Source organism: Palaemon carinicauda, chromosome 35 (genome assembly GCF_036898095.1).
Source record: "Palaemon carinicauda isolate YSFRI2023 chromosome 35, ASM3689809v2, whole genome shotgun sequence".
Classification (NCBI taxonomy): Eukaryota; Metazoa; Arthropoda; class Malacostraca; order Decapoda; family Palaemonidae; genus Palaemon; species Palaemon carinicauda.
The window spans coordinates 18,700,098-18,724,239 of NC_090759.1; the positions used below are offsets into that span (position 1 = coordinate 18,700,098).

Genomic DNA, 24,142 nt, shown 5'->3' on the forward strand with positions numbered 1-24,142 from the left:
ATTTCCGTATTTTTTTCTGCAATAGCTTTCTGCATTTGAAAATAACTATACTTATATGAGCGACAACTTACGCTGGATTTAGACCAATACTAAACATATTCGGTTACTTGATCAAAAATTTGCAAATTCATTTTAGTTCTTTACTTTAAAATCTTCTTAATTCATAATATACTCTGATAACAGAATCTGCTCAATCGGATAAGTCGGAGGCTTCTATATAGAGGTTAAACACTAATCAGGTTTAATAGATCCCAGTGATTACTGGGACATAAAAGTTCTCCCTGTTATGAATGGAGATCAGCAGGCACTGGCCTCAAGAATCTTTCCTGAGGTTAAACTCTTTTAGTGGCCCTCTTTTGAGTATGTATGTACATATGTGATATATATATATATATATATATATATATATATATATATATATATATATATATATATATATGTATATATTAAAAATATAGAAAGACCATTAACAGACAGGAATGGAAGGATATGCCTGAGGCCTTTGTCCTTTAGTGGACTAATTACGGCCCACACACACACACATATATATATATAAATATATATATATGCTATATGCAGTATATATATATATATATATATATATATATATATATATAATATACGTATATATATATATATATATATATATATATATATATATACACAAATATATGGTAACTAGGGCAAAAAACAATTGCTATATACCACGATGGCTCATCTCAGTCACATGCTCTCCTCTCAAAGATAATCAGCGTACGTTAGGTTACATCCACAACACCACGTGGTGGTGACGTCATGAAATTGCATTCAACACGTGACCATGCCAGCAGCCATACTGTGCCATGACATGTACACATCTGACCAGGTTATGAACTTATTTCCCCAACTGCTGGCTTTCTTGTCAAATGTTCTAAATATGTGATAATCTCCTCTATATAATAAAGAGCAAGTGCCTAACTAACTATATGTATATATATATATATGTATATATATATATATATATATATATATATATATATATATATATATATATATATATATCCTGTCAGCTCAGGGGAGTGAGAGTAGTCATTCCCTTGTGAGATGGGGTACCCCGGGAGGTACACTCTGAACCCGCACTTTACCACAAATTGCCGAAACAGTGTTGTAGTTAGGAAAGGGGGAGGGGGTGGGAAAGGTTAAATCTCTGTGTATATCTATGTAAATATTTAGACCTTATTTTTTTACGGCTCGGTTACACTAGTATCAAATACATTAATTAACACAAGTGTTCTTTAAGGTCCTGACAACATTAAATTTATCACCAACTTTCGTAAGACATCTCCAAAAGGTTTTTTTTTTTTTTCCCTGGTGTGATGTTCACTGGTTCCTTGTAATTTCCCAAAGGTAATTTTCACTTGAAGAACAATTCCAGTTTCATAAAGGAAGACGCTACTGTGAATATCTCTTGGGGGGAAGGAAAGGTTTAATAACTAAGGTCTAGGACGTTTCTTTCTCTGAATCTTACCGTATGGATTCAGATTTTATTTTCAACCTTATTTTTTTCAACAAAAAAATTTCATGTAATGAGGGTACACTAAGGCACACTGTTTTGTTTCTTTATTTCCTTTCCTCATTGAGCTATTTCCCCCGTTGGATTTCTTGAGCTTATAGCATTCAACGTTCCCAACTGGTGTTGTAGGTTAGCTAATAATAATAATAATAATAATAATAATAATAATAATAATAATAATATTAATAATAATAATAATATATAAAACTACCAAATATAACCCTAAGAAAAAGTTGTACATTCTTACTATTTTCCAAATCCCATTTTTTTAAATGAATTTAACAGTTACATTTAACATACACTCCTCGATTAAGTTATTAGCAAATTTCTATTTGCTTTTTTATGAAAAAGAATGAGGAATGGGAAGACTAAAAGGCAAATCTTAATACAAAAACTGATTTAGCAAATGCCATCCACAACGAAACACAATAAAATAATCGTCATTGCCTGCTTGAAACAATTAATAGTCTGGTAACTCAAGTTTTCACGAATATCTCCACTAATCAGGCACCAGGCAAATTGATTCGTTCATCCCACACAATTAATAGCCAATAGAACGTAAAAATATTATAAGTACGACTAATTGCAATTGAGTTGATAATGAGCAGTGTTTATTGCAAAGGAAGAGAGTACAATTCGATAAAAAAGAAGTTACATGTGTAGAGCGAGTAAGAGGTGGTAATATTTAACAAAACATACACCCTTTAGAGGCAACATAGAGTCTTGTATTCAAGTAGGTAATTCTATACTTCAGGTTTGGCCGTCGGCATTCGCAGAGATAAAGAAGTTTATTTTCATGCTTCATATTAAGAAACTGGAATACCGATAAGCAACTACTTTTACGAAATGGACATGTTTACGAGTATATTCATGTTATATTCAATATGAAAGGTATCTTTAAAAAACTAGAGAAAAAATTGCTTTCATCACATCCTATGGAAGTGTGGGAAAAAATTGCATTTTAGGAACGTAGATATTTACAGTATAAAATTAAAGAAAGGTCTCGTCATTCAGATTCTATAAGCAGTAATGAAGTCCGTTCCTGTGGTTAAAACTAAAATTCTTAAACTATTAAGTGGATATTACTGGTCATAAAAATAATGGGCCTATGTCATTCTATTAATCAAAATAAACAATTTCAGGAGAACTACTGTAACTACACGTAATTTAATGGCGACAAAAAAAAAAAAACTACACTCTAAAATCCTACCAATAATTAGATGAAAGATAAAGGAATCGTTAATAAGAAAATGTAAATCTCAAAAGATACATTAGAACGAAAATAGAGAGAAAATGCAAATTCACAGCATGGTACAAACAACACGGAGAAGCTGGATTCGTACATAGAGAGAGAGAGAGAGAGAGAGAGAGAGAGAGACAGAGAGAGAGAGAGACAGAGAGAGAGAGACTCTGCAATGGCACCCCGTTATAGAATGAATTAGAGAGAGAGAGAGAGAGACTCTGCAATGGCACCCCGTTATAGAATGAATTTGTTCGAAGGTCAAATTGCGGATGTGTACACCTAAGACCAGATGCATTGCTGGACGACGTTTGTTCAGTATCTCTTTAGCCTCCAGTGAGAGAGAGAGAGAAAGACAGGGTAGTGTGGGGACTGTAGGTTTACGTAGAGAAATTAGGTCTTCTACAATTATATCATTGACAATTATTATATATTGTGAGCTATTAGATAAAAAACTACTGCATATGGTTGGCAGTTTATATATATATATATATATATATATATATATATATATATATATATATATATATATATATATATATATATATATATATATATATATATATAGTGTGTGTGTGTGTGTGTGCCATCATATAAAAAAGTGTTTTATATTATCATCAGTTATTTTATGTATCGTTGCCGATACATAAGTAAACTGCCGATACCTAATACATTTCAATGCTTTGTATAAATGTTTACTATTGATGATATAAAAAAATTCACACAATTAGTGTTATCTTCTTACAGCAAATTAAAGTGATTTGAAAAAAAATGAAATCATAAGTGATGAAGTATAAACAAACATGTTCCGATACTGAAAAAGCAAATTCGTTCAGGCCCACCCAAGAAACTCTAAAATTGAAGAAATCACATTTACTTTCAATCATAGTTGAATTCTTTAACTCTAAAAAAACTTTAACGAACATTGCATAAAAGTCAAAATCTTAATTCTTTAAATTGAAAAAATACCGAACTTTTCATGTAAGGAATTCCGACTTCAATAGCTTCTTGATCTCTAGTTTGTTTCTAGAAGTAACTCGAAGGTCAACTCCAGCACTAGGATGACCTCTCACGCCCCATTAAGTCCAGACGAAAGGATGGCAGACGGAACTGACGACAGGACAGAAAAAGACGCCGAGATAAATGAGGAGGAAAGGATATCGGAGATCCCACTGCTGACGGAGCAGAAGGCGTCGGCCATTCTTTTGACCCCCTCCATGGAAGAGGAAATTCTCGGTCCAGACAGTTTCACGACGTAAGAATAATCACTTCGATTATTTCTTCTTATAATTTAAACTACTGTACGTGACCCCTCAAAACTGACGGCTATATACTTAGATAGCTATGTAGATATACACACAAACGGGTACACAAATTCTACCCTCCTCTATCCCTCCCTGATTAGTTATAGGTCTGGCAATGTCGCTGGGCGTGATCGAGTATGTATGTATGTATATGTGTGTATATATATAAATACACACGCACACACACACACACATATATATATATATATATATATATATATGTATGTATGTATATTCATATACATACATATACAATATACATACATATATACATATGCATATATATATATATATATATATATATATATATATATATATATATATATAAACAAACACTTGCTCTTTATTATATAGGGGTGATTCCAACATGTCTTCCAAACCCTAGACGCATAGAAATTCAAACAACAAACGTAAACATTTCGAGAGCCATTGTGTTTGAAATTACCTATGAATTAATATCCACGACAAACAGATCCAGGAAGCAAGCAGGTGGGAGACTATAGGTGTCTTGCTATCAAAAGAGCATCACAAGGGTCAGATGACCCGTTTTCTATAGATGTCTATGTAGCACAAATGGCATTACAAAAAATTAGTCATTACTTTTAATTGAAAATTAAGCCCTAATATAAAATGTTGGTCACAATATCGATATATTCTGTGTAAAATATCCCCAAGTAATAAGAAGACCGAATGCAGATATGTAACTTAATTGTATATATAGTATCAGTGGCTTTCCGGGACGTTTACAATGCAATACATGGTCAATGTAATTCATATTGGAAAGCAAAATTTTTAAAAATCTTACGATAAAACTCAAAAGTTCTCGATAAGATGAATCTATTCTTATCTTTTTTTTTTTGTCAATATAAGTAAGCCAAAGACAAAACCCAGCTAAAATATCTAATCATAGTCTTGCTGGGAGAATCATTGCACACGCACGCATGTACACACAGACTCACACGTGTGTGTATATATATATATATATATATATATATATATATATATATATATACATATATATATATATATATATATATATATATATATATATATATATATATATATATATGTATATTCACACATACACGACAGACAAAATCCCTACTTATGATGTAAGGAGCAGCTTTTGTTATTATTGTGACCAATAATGTATTAGTGAAGAAAAGATTATTACAAACCTATTCGCAAAATCTTATACATTAAATACATATTGTCCACAATAATGTACTAAAGAACAAGGAAAAAAGTACTAGCAGCTGTTGGGGAAACAAAAACCTCTCAAGTTAAGTGTTGGATTACACCAGGGGTCAGCATTAAACCCATTTTTATTTGTGGTGGCCATGGATGCATTTAGTGAAGAGATCAGAAACGATGTGTTGTGGGAGTTGCTGCTATATGCAGATGATTTGGCGATTACCGCTGAAAATGAGAAAGACAGAGAAAGGTTGTAGAGAGGCAGGATACCTTGGAGATGGGTGGCTTGAGAGTACATGGGAATAAGAAGGAAGCTATGTTGAGCAGTAAGGAAGGTAAGGATAGGATAGATATGCATGAAATTAGAGGCTCGGGTATAAAACAGGTGGAACACATTGGATAATTGGGGTCTACTATAAGTAAGGCGGGCGGATGTGAGGCTGAAGTTGAGAATAGAATAAAAGCAGTCTGGGGGAAGTGGAAGGAGGTAGCTGTTGTGGTTTATGAAAGGAAAGTGCCAATCAAGGTAAAAGTCAAGATCTATATCACAGTATTAAGACCAGTATCAACGTAAGGATCGGAGACATGAGGTCTAAGACGCTAAAATGAAGAAAAACCTAAGAGAGAACAGAGATGAGAATGCTAAGGTGGATTATGGGAATATCATTGCTTGATAGATTGAAAAATGATGAAATAAGAAGAATTGCAGGAGTAGTAAAGATTACAGTGGTGACGACTGAGATGGTGTGAGCATGTGTTGAGCAGGACCCATAGATTAGACGGGTCAAGTCACCAAGAGACGAAAATAAGCCCTATTCCGTGCACTTTATCACGTGAGCCACCCGAGACAGGTGAGCTTGGTCAGAGCTAAGTATTGACAAGTACAGTACACTTAATTCAGTTTCCCCTTTATTTTTCTTTGCCTACCTGCTCCTGTTACTAATCTTTCTTTCTTTTCCCTTCTCTGCTCTGGTTAAAAGTTTTATGTTCGTTATTTTCGTTTTTAAGTATATATTCATATTAAGATAAGATCTAAACCATTCTTTCTCTTGCGGCTAAATCCTTACTCCTTCAGTAAAACTAAGCCTCAGAAGTTAGTGACTTTAAGCAGTCTTTTTCTCTAAAAGAGTCACCATAAGCAGCTATGAAAATTTCTTTCATTGTAGATAACTGGGAAATGAACTCATGAGAGGACCCATAAAGCACGCCTCTGTTAATGGTGCAAAGCCAGGATTTTATGTTTTCATTGACCTCTGTTGCCTTAACTCCTAAATGTGGATATTTCAATGCAAACTTTTTCACAATATAACCACCAATATACCATAGAGATTCTTCTTCTCTTACTTTAGATATCAGTCTTTTATATTTGCTACTCTCATTGTCAGGTTCTTTACTGAAATCTACTATTTCCTAATTTTCATTTTCAAAATCCCATTCCACGGTTCTGAAAAAATAACTTGTCGGGCATAATTCTACGGATACTTCTCTTTCGCTGTTTTGCATTGCACTTGCTGGAGTTTCCATTTGCTGGTTCAGAATATCAAATTCTTCTTTGAATTCTGTGGAAATCGGAAGAAACGAATCTTTTGATTCAACTTTTTGACTTTCTTTTTCGTATTATAACATCCATACACAGCGCAATTGCTTGGCATGGTTATTTTTCAGTCCTAAACTTGTAATCAAAGGAACTTGTTCAGACAAACGTTTACCCTAAGACTATAAGTTTGTGAATGAAGCATAGTACTGGACAGTTACTACTTATATGCCAAAATGACAACAGATTATGGATTAAGGGTTGTAAAAGATAACCTCAGAGACAAGATAAATACTAAGTAGTAACAAGTGGGATTATAAAATAAATCCTTATAGATCAAATAAACATAAAACAGAAGCAGGAGACTTATTAGGATTTGACATTTTCATCCAAATCCATGCCCGGAGATATACCTGATAGCGAGCAGCGGTGGCTCACCTGACCTCACTGGCCAAGCCCAGGACCCTGCCTCCCGGCGCGTAACCTGACATCTCTAATCTATGGGTCCTGGTGTTGAGGATGGATGGGGAGGGGGGGGGGCGAGTGAGGTGGTCTTGGGAGGAACCTGTTGGGGGGGGGGATCGAGAATTAAAGGGCGAGATAAGGTGAAGGATGATATGGAGAGAAGAGGTTTGGTGGATGAGGATGCCGTTGATAGAAGGCACAGGACAACTGACCCCTTAATGTAGGGGTAACGGTGGGAAAGAAGAAGAATCTCTTGTTTTACTTTGAGTTTTCTTAGTTTCTATGAAAACAATTGACAGCAGTCATATATACAATTGAAATTAAAGGAAGCAAAATAGAAATGATAAAATACAAAAGTAGTACTGAAAATAGTCGGTATGCGATACAAATGATACTATACATTACAGGTATTAATAGTAGAAGGTAAGCCTATGCGATAAGGCTTCCGTCTGGCTGAGCTTTGGAGGGAGGTTCTGGCGAATAAATACACCAGATCTTGTTTGAGCGTTGTTATCTACAACTTTAAAACAAACACAAATTATCAGGGTACAATATCTCCATTTTAAACACATACTACTTTTTTTTTGGGGGGGGGGTCCATAAACGCTAACTGTCCCCGAATATCAACAGAAGAGATCTGAAGACAAGAAATTACTTCGATACTAAAATTTCCGTAATGATCCTATCAAAGTAATACAGTGAACAACGGTGCTCAACTAAAACCAATACAAAGACAAAAAGTGGACTATGTGAAAGCAAGCTTACATTGTAGTTTTAAGTCATTACATCTAACCAGTCCTAATTCTCATTATTCATCACTTGGTTAGTAATTATAAATGTTAGAACAATAAAACGTTTTTATAGTTTATATATGAAAGATTTATTGTAATGTTGTTACTATTCTTAAAATTTTTATTCTAATTGTTCATTAGTTCTCTTGTAGTTTATTTATTTCCTTGTGTCTTTTCTTTATGAGGTTATTTTTCCCTATTGGAGCCCTTAGACTTATAGCATCCTGCTTTTTCAACCAGTGTTGTAGCTTAGCTTGTAATAATAATAATAATAATAATAATAATAATATCAACGGTCCCAATAACAAAAAAAAAAAAAGAAAATAAATTGCCTTACATACTCATTTTCAGCAATGTTTTTTTAAAGGAAGGTCATGTTCATAGTATCAGATGGATTTCAATAAGGTCAAGCAGAAAATGTTCATTGAGTAGGTTACCTTAATCTGGTAGAGAAGACTGGAAGAAATTATGCACCCACCATCTTCTTGAAATACTACAAAAGAACCCCCTTAAACCATCATCAAATACTAATTGACCATTATAAATGGGGGGGGAATGGATATTGAGCTACGATCAGAATTTGTAACAGATGGAGCAACTAACGAACGTCAATTCTATCTCCCCTATATAATAAGGAGCAATTGTCTGATTATCTATCTATCTATCTATCTATATATCTATCTTCCTATCTATATATATATATATATATATATATATATATATATATATATATATATATATATATATATATATATATATACAGTAATATACACAGTATATATGATAATTTCTAGGTAAATTGTATTTTTCCTAAAGTACTTACAACGTCCCAATAGTAGGAGTACCCTCTATACGTCTCTACCGACCCGAGATTTTCCCTCCTCACAGGCCCTCGGGCCCCCATCCCCAAAACCTCTTCACACCCGCGAGACCTTGACCTCCCTTTGTTTCCCCAGCATGCACCAAGGGTAAGCTTTGGCTAACTGATGTCCCTGGGAAGGCCCTTCCGGAGTGTAGAAGCGCCTGTGCTTCACCTCTGGGAAGGGTGACAGCTTTAGAGCGCCGTGGGGCCTGTTCAGGCCTTTCGGTTCCGCATTGGCGGTGGAGATCCTCTGGAATCGCTGCCTGATATCCGGTGGAACTGGGAAGACCAGGGAAGGTTGAGCCTCACTCAGGGCTCCGAACCAGCGTTCCAGGCCGGTATCGTGCGTCGGGCCTGCAGCAGAGGAGGTTCAGGCAGGTCATTGTGCCTCCAGATTAAATTCAGCACCCTCCGGAAGGAAGACACTTCCTCCACCCACTCGTCCTCTTGGAGATCCCAGGAGGCCAAGTCTGAGAAACCCCCCTGGGCCATGAGGAACCCATTTGAAGCATCATGCCATGGGTTTGGGGATTGTACATCCCTGGATTACGGTCTCCCTTCCGAGGGAGACCTGTGCCGCTCCCCTTATCTTCGGCTCCTCTTGGGCACTTGAGCGGGGTCCGAAGACCCAGAGTTATAAGAGTGAGTCTTCGAAGCGTACCGGCTCTCTGAGCGGACCTCAGTTCTTCCCTGACGCTCGGCCCCCGGGGGAGGAAATATGGCGCCGTCCGCAGAGAAAAGGTCTTCCCAAAAGGTCTTGGAGGACCGGCTCCATGGCTCCCTAACCCGGAACAGGTCCCTTAGCAGGAACCTAAATGGGGTCCGGGGTGTGCCTGAAAAGGCTTCTTGATCCCACGGGGTCAGATCGGCTGCTGAGTGGGAGATGTCGATGTCACTCCGAGAGAGGAGAGGGGCTCCTCCGTACGCAGAGGGACCGAGGACCCGGTCCCTGGTGGTGGATAACTGGCCACAATGCCGCGCTGAGCGGAGGATTGGCGGCTCCTAGGACCCATCGGCGAAATGGCGGATTTGGCCACGTGATTACCATGATGGGTCTCCGAGCGGGGATAAGTTTCATCTGCTGGCCGAACTGCGCAACTTTGGAGCAACTGCTCGCAGTTGGACATAACGGCTTTTAACATCCCAACAACCTTCTCCGAGGACCTCCCCTGTGACAGGAATGTCAAGAAAATAGTTCCACTATCCATTCTTGGAGGGGAATGACTCCTGACCTCAGAGGGTGATGTGTTAGTTTCTCTTTGCCACAACCTTCACATCATCCGCTACCGCAGGTAACACAGGGGACAGATGAACGGTAGGCACAGACGAACAGGTTGAAGAAGGGCGTGGACCACTGCCCTTCCTCGAGGGCGACTTGTCCCTCTTGGCCTTTTTCTTCTTTTCAGTGGCCATCTTGGCCCACTGGGCATCACTCCAGCCCTCACACTGACCACACATGTTACGAGAGCATATATGGCCCCGACACGAGGCACACAAGTGGGGAACTACTTCCACATGGGAAAGAAAAGCAGCACATAACTTCCCACTAATTCTTGGGAGAGAGAATGGTTGTTGTTGACATGGAAGGCTAGCCCAAACTTACCCTTGGGGCATGCTGGGGAAACAAAGGGAGGTCAAGGTCTCGAAGGTGCGAAGGGGTTTAGGGGATGGAGGGGGAGACTGTGTGGGGGGGGGGAAATCTTTGGTCGGTAGAGACGTGTAGAGAGTACTCCTACTATTCGGACGTGGGAAGTATTCGTATCGGAACACACACACACACACACACACACACACATATATATATATATATATATATATATATATATATACATTTAATCTCAGCAGCATTGCCAGACGTATAGATACTGGGTCTCTCGGGTATGGGGAGACAGAGAAGTCATACCCTGGTAACTGGGGATACCATGAGAGGAAAGGGGAGCAGGTGAATCTGCATGAGCGAGCATAATTATCTAAAAATTTAGCCGACATTGTTGAAGGGTCGCGTCCACTAGTTATTTAATAAGCTGCATATCATACAGAGCATATTTCCCCTCTTGTCTGTTGTTCTTGTTGAAGATTGCCTGACCATTGCGGGCAAGCATGGGTTGTGGTAATCCTGCAGCCCGTAACTGCCTTTCTTGTCCATTTGAAATAAAATTACGCTAACAATAATCATTGTATCGACAGGTGTGGCGTGGGGCGGTGGACCAGCCCGCGGCTGCAGAAGCTTGCGAGACCCGAGACGTACTTAGTAGCCTTCAGCCTGGCGGCTTTCGCACAGGGTATATTTTTCACGTACTCTACCGGAACTCTGACCACAGTAGAAAGGAGGTTCAAACTACCGAGTTCTGTGTCAGGTTTGTATCCATGATAACATTATTTTCATCCAAAAAAACATCATTATCATTACTATTATTACTATTATCATTATTACCGAAGTTACAAACATTGGCAGATGTAAGGGATTATAACAATGCCCTGGAGACTGACCATATTTTATTATTATTATTATTATTATTATTATTATTATTATTATTATTATTATCATTATAATTTTTATTATTATTATCATTATTATTTAAACTACAACCCTACTTGGAAAAGCAGGTTGTAATAAGCCCAAGAGCTCCAATGGGGATAAAATAGTCCAGTTAGAATGGGAAATAAGAAAAAAAAACTACACGAGAAGTAATGAACAATTTAAGTAAATTATTTTAAGATCAGTAACATAATAACTTCTTTAATATATAACCTATAAAAAGAAACTTAAGTCAGCCTGTTCAACATAAAAACATATGATGCAAATGTACTAAAGAACTAGAAAAAGATTTGTATTCCAAAAAAAATTATTATATAAATGAAACCATATGGGGGAAAAGGTTAAAATTCTAATTTGTTTTATGTTCTTGTTTACACTTTAATAATGAGAGAGAGAGAGAGAGAGAGAGAGAGAGAGAGAGAGAGAGAGAGAGAGAGAGAGAGAGAGAGAGAGAGGAGGGGCATGAGAGTTACCGAGAACATTTTCATAGAATACATAAGGATTTACGGCTGCACTGGATGTAAAATCATACCATGTAAAAAAAAACCGACCATGTTCTGAATGAAAATTCGGTTAATGAGATGAATCCATATTTTTAATTCACCAAATTCAAAATAGGCTCTACGTGAGGAAGCCCCATTAGTGCCTCACAAGTTTTAATGATATTCGCATATCAATAATCTGAACGAATATTAGAGTTTCGTAAATATAAATTTTCAAAAGGTAGGAAAAATATTAATACGGTTACAAACGCTTATTTACAACGCTATCGAAGATTAAAAAGTTAAAAGAAAAAAAAATAAGAACAGAAAAGTTGTTATTGTCAACTTGTACATCTCAAACAGTGCAACCTATGAGTCAAAATTAGAAATTCGACATGATACACATCCTTTAAAATTATTGTTATGAACTCCTGGTATATGCTTTTATGAACTACGCGTGAACAAACAATCTGATCCAATACAAGAACAGTTAAGAGTAATTCATTTCCAAGTGGAAAAATAAACAGTAAATGACCAACAGTTACGAAGAAAATTAAGCTGAAAACTTTACTTTTCATGAAAATTTTGAAATTGAGCCGCAAATAAAAGAAGGTAATGAAAGAAGGTACTACATAGGACCCTTCTCTCTGGTTACGGTTCTTTCCTTTTGCCTACCCAGACACCGAATAGTCTGGCCTATTCTATACAGATTCTTTTCTGTCCTCATACACCTGATAACACTGAGATTACCAAACTATTCTTCTTCTCTCAAGGCGTTAACTACTGCATTGTAATTGTTCTGTAGCTACTTTCCTCTTGGCAAGGGTAGAAGAGACTCTTCAGCTATGGTACGCAGCTCTTCTGAAGGAGGACACTCCAAAATCAAACCATTATTCTCTAGTCCTGGGTAGTGCCATAGCCTCTGTACCATGGTATTCCACTGTCTTGGGTTAGATTTCTCTTGCTTGAGGGTACACTCGGGCACACTGTTACATCTAGTTTCTCTTCCTCTTGTTTTGTTATAGTTTTTAAAAAGTTCATATAGAAAATATTCATTTTAATGTTGTTACTATTCTTAAAATATTTTATTTTTCCCTATTTCCTTTCCTCACTGGGCTATTTTCCTGTTGGAGCCCCTGGGCTTATAGCATCCTGCTTTTCCAACTAAGGTTGTAGCTTAGCATTTGATAATAATAATAATAATAATAATAATAATAATGATAATAATAATAATAATGATAATACTCAAAATACAACAAAAATGTGAAAATGAAAGTTGTAGATTGTAAAAGTACTAGAATTTATTTATAAAAACGACCAAAAGGTATCTCAAGGGGATAAAGTGAAGTTCACGAATTTATTCGATAAAATTTCAACAAGAACACTCATCAGGGCATACCTATGCTAACAGTGCCAAGTTCTCGCTGTGAACAGAGGCTGAGTAAGATCTAAGACCATCAAATCTAATTTACAATTAAGGTAAGACATTGATTGACTCCTCCTCCTCCTCCTCCTCCTCCTCCTCCTCCTCCTCCTCCTCCTCCTCCTCCTCCTACTACTACTACTACTACTACTACTACTACTTCATATTAGTAATATCAATATTAATATTAATAATATTAATATCATTAATATTAATAATATTGATAATATTAATATCAATATTAATAATATTGATAATATTAATAATATTAATATTAACAATATTAATATTAATAATATTAATATTATTACTATTATTATCATTAATATTAATATTAATATTATTATTATTATTATTATTATTAATTAATTAATTATTATTAATTATCATTATTATTATTATTATTATTATTATTATTATTATTATGTGAAACTGGAGCCTGCATGGAGAAGAATAATGATGTTTTGGCTAATTCTTGATTTATGAATGGACGACTAGAACATCCATCAATTGCACTATAAAGTTGCAGGAGTTTGGTCAGAAAGATAGAAAAAATGAAAAGAGGAAAGCAGAGGTAAAGTAAAAGGCTAAAAATTACATGTAATGACCCTTCTACAGTAATGGCGATAAGTAAAAGCAATGCCAGGCAGATCATACTTGATATGTATATTTCATCATAACAGAGAATTTGTAGAAAAATTCCTGCACTTCATATTGCTTATGATCTCGATAGAATCAACATATGAGCAGATTAATAACACTAATAACAACTAGTTAAACTTAGGAGACAGCTAGTTACCAGGTGAATCTGATTTTATAGTTTATATAGGAAATATTTATTTCAATGTTACAGTTCTTGAAATATTTAATTTTTCCTTGTTTCCTTTCCTCAATGGCCTAGTTTCCCTGCTGGGGACCCTGGGCTTATAGCATCCAGCTTTTCCAACTAGGGTTGTAGCTTAGCAATTAATAATAACAATAATAACAACAACAATAATAATAATAATAATAATAATAATAATAATAATAATAATAATAATATGTTTGAAGTTTAACAAATAAAATTTTCATGATCTCTGTAATACTCTGCTACCTTAGTTCAAACAACTTATTTGAGAGACTGAAGATGATATTTTTATATACAAATCTGTCCATCTCTGCATTCAGGTCTTATCAAATTATACCATCAACTACGTAGACTAGAAGTGTAGTTAATGCTGAAACCCTTGCAGTTTGTTAGGCTCAATACCACCCATTATTAGTCTAACAGTTTTATTCCCTCTGTGACCAAACTGCAAAATTATCAAATACTTGAATAACTGAAACTTCAGAAATTCTAACTTTGTGAGATAGCTTTTCTGCTGTGTAGGTTGACCCAAGTCACGTTTAAAAGTTTACTTTATCTTACTTAATCTCATATTGGCCGAATCTTTTTCAAAGGTATTTCATTTTCATAATTCATTCCTTACTTCTCAATTTCTTTTTCCGCAATTAGGATTCTTTCACCATTGGCGATTGTAGCGCCTGCTTTTATAATAATAATAATAATAATAATAATAATAATAATAATAATAATAATAATAATAACACATAAAGTAACATGCTCAAGTACCACACACACATATATACATATATAATATATATATATATATATACACATACATTATATATATATATATATATATATATATATATAAATATATATATACATTTATATATATATATATATATATATATATATATATATATATAAGAGAGAGAGAGAGAGAGAGAGAGAGAGAGAGAGAGAGAGAGAGAGAGAGAGAGAGAGAGAGAGATAAAATGGTAACCTGTTCGCCTAGCATTCGCATGGCGACAGATCGATCTCAGCCTGGAAGCCGTGACTTTAGCTGTTTACTGTGAAGGCCACTGTTGTGGTTGGGCACCACAGAGGGGGGGGGGGGAGGGGTTGGACTTGCTCGGCTGACATTCCGGTGAGCATCTATTGTGTTGAAACTGGAACTGAAACCAGACACATTTAACCTTTACAACAACATTAATTGCTTGATAAATCCTTCGAAAGGTTATTTCTGGCAACTGAATGTTCTCCTGTCAGTCATTTACCTTACAATAGACAGTGGCCTCACGAACCCTAATCTAATCAAATTTGGGACGGTGCCAAATCCTCTGAAGGTCGTAAGTTCCTTTTATTTGGCTATACATCGTTTTATTTATCCATAGGCTTTATCAAAAGTGATTCTTAGCCTCATGATATATCAGATCATTTAGCTTTGTATTGTAAATACGAAATTGCATGTTATATACCTACTAGTGTACGCGACCAGTAAAATGACGGCCAAATAAGATAGATATGCTCACACACATAGAGATTCTTCCCACCCCTCCCCATTTACTTCTAGGGTACCCCCTTCTCACCAGGGTATGGCTACTCTCCCGCCTCCCCGAGGATCGGGAAGAGACCGAGTAGTTATACGCCTGGCAATGCTGCTGAGCTTCACCGGATATATATATATATATATATATATATATATATATATATATATATATATATATATATATATATATATATATATATATATACTTGCTCATTACTTTATTGAAAATGGTGAGTACAGCTGACTAAACTTAATAAATCAATTCCCTTGTTAAGCAAGCTTTCACAAGAGAGATCATCCTCATGTCAAAGAGGAAACAACTGCCCCAAAAGGAAAGTGCAGTTGGACACAGGAATTCATGGTGCACCTCGCACGGAAAAATTACACCCAGCCAAACGTGTACTGCGCGGCGAGTTACTGTGTTTAGCCCTGCCCTCCACCTCTGCCATATCCCTACACTATCTCTTAGGATACTCGCTGCGAAGTAAGGGTATGACAGGGTGCACTTTTTCTGATAAGAGGCGTGCCAGGGACTCCTCTGTCCAACTATACAATAAAATATAATGAAAAATAGCTATAAAATAAAGCAAGAAAAATACGTCAAGTGAACAAGATATACAGTATTTCATCTTCAATCTAAGTTTGAATGCAATACTCCATACACTTCCGAAACGAGTAGCACTCATCACTTTTAGACGGCCACTATAAACCTATGCTGGAATGCAGACGAGGGCTAAATAATTCTGGTTCCTAATTGCCATTTAGGAAAAAACGGATAAACACGTAATCAATGGAAATACCAAAAATAAACACTTAAGCAATAGGAATATATAAAAAAGAATGGTGGAAATACAAGTCTGAGACGCATCTGGCACGAATAATACTGAAGCTTTTTCCCAGTATTAGATATTGATTATTACAAAACTGAAATAGAAAGTTTTTAGTGTAAATAAATGATAGGAAATCCACAATAGCACAGCTGTATAGAGGTTCGAGGCTATTCAAAATCTCGAAGATTTGATAGAACAATCATTTTTAACGGTCGGAATAATCTGTAGTAGTAATGCAAATAAAAACTTGTAAAATATCAATAAAAAAGATCAAAACACACAGTAATTACAGCTACTGTTAGCTGGCCTTTCAGTAACGTCAGGTTCCAAAGATTGAGTGTGTCATTCAAGCGGAAAACATTAAAACATTCAGATCGGCGAACGACACTTCTCTCCTCGATTGGAAGCCTCGAATTGACAGGAGGATTGCAAAAGGCATACCACAAGCAAAAGTCTTGATTGAAGAGTCACAGAATTCTTGTCATTCTCTCCATCTAGAATCTAGATCGCCAGGGAAGGCTTGTAAGACCTATGTCATCTCAGAAGGTATCTGTATATATTATCTTGGAAGGCGAATTTTGTGCTCAGTATCACTTCAAAAACACCATGCAAAAACTATATATATATATATATATATATATATATATATATATAAACACAGTGTATATATATATATATATATATATATATATATATATATACAGTATATATATATATATATATATATATATATATATCTATGTATAAATATGTGTATATATATATATATTTATATATATATAAAATATATATATACATATGTATATACAGTATATGTATATATATATATATATATATATATATATATATATATATATATATATACTGTTTTAGTGTGGTCTCTATTGTACTAAAATGTCACGCAATGGCAACTGTATCCATATTGAACTAGAGGGACACTCGGTAGAGAGCATACCTTCGCCACGCCAAGCAGCCTTATTTAACTCTCAACTCCACTGCGTACTTGTATTTCGATGTTTTTTTCTTCAAAATTAAATGGACTTGTCCTTGGGACATATCCCACATGTCCAATAAGTTTCGTTGAAATCGTTGAAATTCGTTCAGTAACTTTTGTGTACAGATGTTCACAAACAAAAAATAAACTAACAAAACATTTCTCCATCACTTAACATTGCGATCATTTCCAAAGTAATGCTGCGCACTTGTACTTTGATGCAATCTATCAAAAATATTACAGCTTCATCTTTGGGTCATACCCAACATGACTACCAAGTTCTGTTAAAATCGATACTGCAGTTTTTATGTAAAGTTTCTCACAAACAAATAATTAACTATGAAACAGACTGGATGAATACACACTCTTCGCAAAATTAGAAAGTGTATAAGAAAATATTCTAATTGATTAAATAAAATCCGGTATTGACTGTGAGCATAGAAAATGGTCGGATAACTAATTGTTATTGCTTTGAGATTAACACAACAAGCAACCAACTACAGGACTTCCTGCTCTACTCTAACTCCCTTGAAAATTTAGCGGAGCCAGTTTACATCGCATTGAAGGGAGCAACCAGCTGCAACAACAGATGCATTTACCTACATTCGCTACAATCTTGTCTGTTTCATAGCGTTGTTAGTTTTTTCTTTTTATATTCTGTATCGCCAAATATTACTGAAAACTAGTTTTGTTTTTGGCTGAAAAGGCTGAAGTAAATGCTAGTGCCTAGCTATTTGTCTACAATTCTAACTATTCTAGCTGCTTACTTATCCAAGAGATATCAAAACGATATCCCTCTTCACTGGATAGATGACCAATTAACCATATTTGTTACAGCAGCAGCAATTTCAAATGAACTAAATTACTACGTTATTAAATTTTAATATAATAGGTCTACTAAATGGCATATTTCATGGTTTATTGTCAAACTGTAATATAAAATCTCAATTTGTCTTGGAACACATTTCAGTAGTGCTTTTTAGCTAATTAAATTTCATCTTTCTTTTAATGAATATCGCAGATTATTTAATGTAACAGTATCAAATATACGTAGTTCAACAGCTTCAAATACCTTATATGAGTTGCGGTAGCTTATTGGAAACGTCCCTGCAAGGTGATCTGCTGGACTGGGGTTCGAGACAAGCCCAGGCTTGATATTTACTTGTTGTGTCTGCACCATCACCATCTTTATGAGTTAAGGATGGGGGGTTAGGGGGAGCTTATAAGTCTACCTGCTGAGTCACCAGTAGCCCCTGCCTAGCGCTCCGTGGTCTTAGCTTGGGTGGAGGGGGGTCTTGGGCGCTCATCGTATGTATATATTATCAGTCTCTACGGCGTTGTCTTACTGGGGCATTATTACTATCCCTTATATCTGCCATTCATGAGTAAACTTTAAACCTTATAGCTGGTAAAATAATGTGGGGTTGGCTTGCATATCATACGCAAATTATATCTTTCCAAAAAGCCTTAACCATCAAAACTCTAAATAAAGTATAAACCAAATCAAGGTTAAGCTGTGATTCAAGAAGCTTAACCATGGCACGGAAAAATACCAAACATGGTCCTGGTTGTTACGTAACCTCAATTGTTCACTTTACGTGCCTCTTGGACTCTTATCTGAACGTGTGGATGAAAAATCTATAGTTGGTACGATGGCGAAATCTGTGTGGTGTACTTATGGGTGTGAAATGATATAAACTTGCTCTGAATCAGAGTACTTACTTCGAACAAGTTGTTCTTTAATTAAGAACTTCTGGATTACGTAAATTATAAAATAATATCAAGTCTGGGCTATTCGTAGATTATCAATTAATGATTCTTGAAAATAGCTGATTACCGGATTTATTTATTCATTAAAATATTATTATTACCATCATCATCATCATCATCATCATTATTATTATTATTATTATTATTATTATTATCATTGTTGTTGTTGTTGTTGTTGTTGTTGTTACTCGCTAAGCTACAACGCTAGATATTTTAAGAACAATAATGACATTGAAATAGATATTACATATATAAACTGTAAAAAAGACTTATGTTAGTCTGTTCAACATAAAAAAAAAATAGATGTAAGTTTGAACTTTTGAAGTTCCACCGAATCAACTTCCTGATTAGGAATATCATTTAACAATCTGGTCACAGTTGGAATAAAACTTCTAGAATATTGTGATGGAGAAAGCATGGTTATTAGAATTAACAGAATGCCTAGTATTACGTACAGGATGAATAAAAAGGATGGTAAAAATTATGAAAAATATGATACAACATGTAGAACGAATCAACTGAACGACGGTGACAGAGAATAATATTTACAGTAGATCAGGAATAGAAAAGCTTTAGTTCAACAAATTAGATGAGATTCAATAGCAGAGGACCATACAGGAGAACAATACTCGAAACAATGGACTAATTAAAACATTTCTTCAGAATACTTTGATCACTGGAAATCTTAAAGAAACTCTCCAAAACCAGTTGAAGAAGACGGACCGAATGTGTTCAAGAGTATATTTGTTATCAAGAATCACACCTAAAATTTACTTACAATCATAATTTGAGTTTTGTTAGGATTCAACTTCATACCCAATAATTTGCACCATGCAATAATTTTCGCTAGATCTCTATTAAGGGGTTCAGCAACCCCAGATCTACATTCAGGAGATGGAATTGATGCAAAGAGAGTAGCATTATCTGACTACGCAACGAGCTTGTTTTCTAGGTCAAACCACATATCATGTGTATATAGTATAAAAAGTAATAGGCCAAGAACACTACCCTGAGAAACACCAGATATCACATTCTTATACTGACTATAGTGCCCATCAACAACATCTCTTTGCGATCTATTACTTAAAAATTCTGTAATGATGTTAAGAAAAGACCCACCCACTCCCAATTGTTAATTTGAAAACAAGGGACTCGCCATTGACATAGTAAAAGGCAGCAGTAATATCAAGGCCAATCATACGAACTTCCGGACCACATTCATGGGATTTCTGTACAGCATCTGAGATTGTAAGAATGGCATCACATGTTCCAAGGTCTTTATAAAAGCCCAATTGTAAACTAGGGAACAGATGATTATCTTCAGTAAACATGTATAGGCATTTTGCCAAAAGATGTTAAAAATCTTTAGATATAATGGGCTACCACTAACACATTTACATAATGTTGTAACATTACATTAACAATTCTCCAAGTGCTAAAAGAGCCATTTCTTGCTAACTTGCAGAAAATAACAGACAGTTTAGGAACTAAGAAATCTGTAGTATTTATTAAGAAAAAAAAAAAAAAAAAAAAAAGGAAAAATTCTATTTGGGTCCACACTTCCACAAGCATCAAGGTCCATCCAGATATCTTCAATTTCACGAGACCGAAAAGCTAAATGAGTTAATTTAGCCTCAGGAAAACAGGAATGAGGAAGATCAATTTTCTCATTACTCTGCTTTACAGTGAGTGACAGAGCCATCTGGTTCAAGTAAAGGAACTGCTACGTCTACACCAACATGTCGATAGCATGTTATAAATAACTTAAAGTAAGAATTTGAGAAATATATATAAATAAATTATATATATACAGTATATATATATATACATGTAAAATATATATATATATATATATATATATATATATATATATATATATATATATATATATGTACACACAATCAAAATCAAACCTTTGTTCTTGGGTAGGGCAATAGCCTTTGTACCACGATCTTCCACTGTCTTGAGTTGGAGTTCTCTTACTTGAGCATACATCCAGCCACACTATTCTATATGCTTCTTTATTTCCTTTCCTCGCTGGATCTTTTTCCTTGTTGGAGGCGTTGGTCTTATAGCATCCTGTTTTTCCAGCTATGGTTATAGCTTAGCTAGTAATAATAATAATAATAATAATAATAATAATAATAACAATAATAATAATAATATTATCATTATATATGTGTGTTTCTGTGTACCTCATGGCCACATTTCACGATTACCTTTTGAAAATTGTATTCCAGAAGGTATAAATCATAATTAATGAACCAGTTAATATTCTAACCCCAGATAACACCAACCCATAATTCTAATTCGACTGAAACTCCTCATCGACACTTGCAGGTTTTATAAGCACCGGCAACGACATATTACAGCTGTTTGTGTCTTTGCCGTTGGCCTTCGTCGCTGGTTACGGCCATCGCCCGAGATGGCTGTCAGGAGGGCTCGTTCTCTCAGCAATGGGCTCTTTGCTCATCATGTCTCCGCATGTCATCTTTGGAGCGGGAGATTATTCCTCCTTGTCTTTGGTAAGTTGGATCAAGAAGTGCATGGTAAGCTCTTGAGAAGGATTGCGATTTTTTTTTCTTTACACTTTTCCTTTCAATTATATATCAAAATTATTGGTACGTAAGTCATTAAAATTATATTCATAATATCCTTACTATAGTTTTATTAAATCTTCATGGTCCATGGGTCATATTAACGCATGCACACACACGCGCCCGCGATATATATATATATATATATATATATATATATATATATATATATATATATATATATATATATATATATATATATATATATATATACACATACATATATATATATATATATATATATATATATATATATATATATATATATACAAGTATTATGCAAATCAGCCATATATCTGATAACCCCACCAACAACTGCACACACACACACACACACAAGGAGAGACTAATCCTCTTTTTGTCTTCCTTTCCAGGAACAAGGCGGTTTGGCAAATGGTACTTCAAATGTAAACAAAGGTAACATGATTATTGGGATAACAATCCTTACTTAGACTTCTCAGATTATTTAGAGGCACAGGCATGCTATTCTTCTTATTGCAATATACTTCTCCGCACATTAACGTTAAATCGCTACCACATTTGCTCGTAATCCTGTCTAATTGCACAAACTCTGACGAGCGATAATCCCTAGATCACTTAAATAACTATGATATTTGTTTTATCTGTTAGTGAGCTGTGAAAAAAAGGCTGAAATAAAGCAGGTATATTTATTCACCATGATGTAAAAACCAGTAAAAATACGTTGATTTAATAAGATAAAAAAATGGTACATAATAAATACATACATACATACATATATATATATATATATATATATATATATATATATATATATTCATTTATTTATACATATACCCATATATAACTATATATATATATTTAAATATATGTATATATAAATATATATACATATAGATATATATATTTAAATATATATATATATATATATATATATATATATATATATATATATATATATATATATATATATATACCCGTATTTCCGTGTGATAAGACGCACCTTTTTTCACGAAAATTGACCCACAAAATCACCCTGCGTCTTAACACTTGAGTAAAATTTGTATAAGGGAGTTTGACACCCTTCAAACATCCAACTATTGACATACAAGCACTCAAACTGACAAGAGATATAATATAACCCTAAAATTACCATTCCTGTGTAATAAATTCATTTATTTCTATATTGCACTTCCTATAAAGAAGTACAGTAGCAATTTTTTTTTTTTTTAATCAGCTGATGACTCGCTAACCCCCTTCTACAAGCAAACATGCCAAATAATGGTCTCGTGGCAGACGAATTTTGTTGATATTTTGTAATAAAGCAATATATTGATAATGACTTTGTTGCCTGAGTTACGAAATAATACAAACAGACGTTTGCTGAATACGACCTTGGAAAAACGTTTGTTTGTTGATTGCAGTATTACCAATTTGCTGAAAAGTAACTAGACCTAGAATCACATAAATAGTAGCAAAATTATTCCACCTAAAAGAATGTCTAAATTTCTTTAATCAATAATTACATTTTGTGTGAAAATTTCTAGGCTGTATGAGGAATTTTGGAAATAGTACTAGAATTTTACCTCTTTAACAAAATTTTATGCACCTTTGGTAATGCTGCTTTGATGTAAACAACACTTGAAACACCAAACACTCTGACTTAACGTGTAGTTGTGGTGGAAACTAAGACTGCTTTAGTGGTTTCTTATATGAATATGTAATAAAACTGGGATAATTGGCATATAACTAATTAATATTAACTTAAACATTTCATAATTCACCAAAAATAAAAGAAGTTACTGTGCAAGACAATAATCATGCTAGAGTCGCTGACTAAGGATTTGTGCTAAGAAATTTTTACAATCCTAATTTTTTTTCTAAAACTGCCTTGCTAATTTGAGGGTGCGTCTTACCACTTGTAGCGTCTTATGACACGGGAAATACGGTAGGTATATATATATATATATATATATATATATATATATATATATATATATATATATATATATTTAAATATATCTATATATAAATATATTTACATATAGATATATATATATATATCTAAATATTTGTATATATAAATATATATACATATATATATATATATATATATATATATATTTAAATATATACATATATATAGTGTGTGTATAAATATATAAATATATATATGCGTATATATATGTATGTATATATATATATATATAT

The 24,142-nt window shown here is 34.5% G+C and overlaps 1 protein-coding gene across 1 annotated transcript in view; it reads left to right on the forward strand.

Moving 5' to 3' along the window:
- Window positions 1–3,566: 3,566 nt before the first annotated feature.
- LOC137627401 (solute carrier organic anion transporter family member 74D-like) overlaps window positions 3,567–24,142 on the forward strand; it is a 35,086-nt gene continuing 14,510 nt past the window's right edge. Inside the window, exons 1-4 of the mRNA XM_068358489.1 lie at window positions 3,567–4,047; window positions 11,130–11,299; window positions 21,696–21,880; window positions 22,327–22,369. Of these exons, the coding sequence (XP_068214590.1) occupies window positions 3,854–4,047; window positions 11,130–11,299; window positions 21,696–21,880; window positions 22,327–22,369 (592 nt within the window). The 5' untranslated portion in view covers window positions 3,567–3,853. The remainder of the gene's footprint in view (window positions 4,048–11,129; window positions 11,300–21,695; window positions 21,881–22,326; window positions 22,370–24,142) is intronic.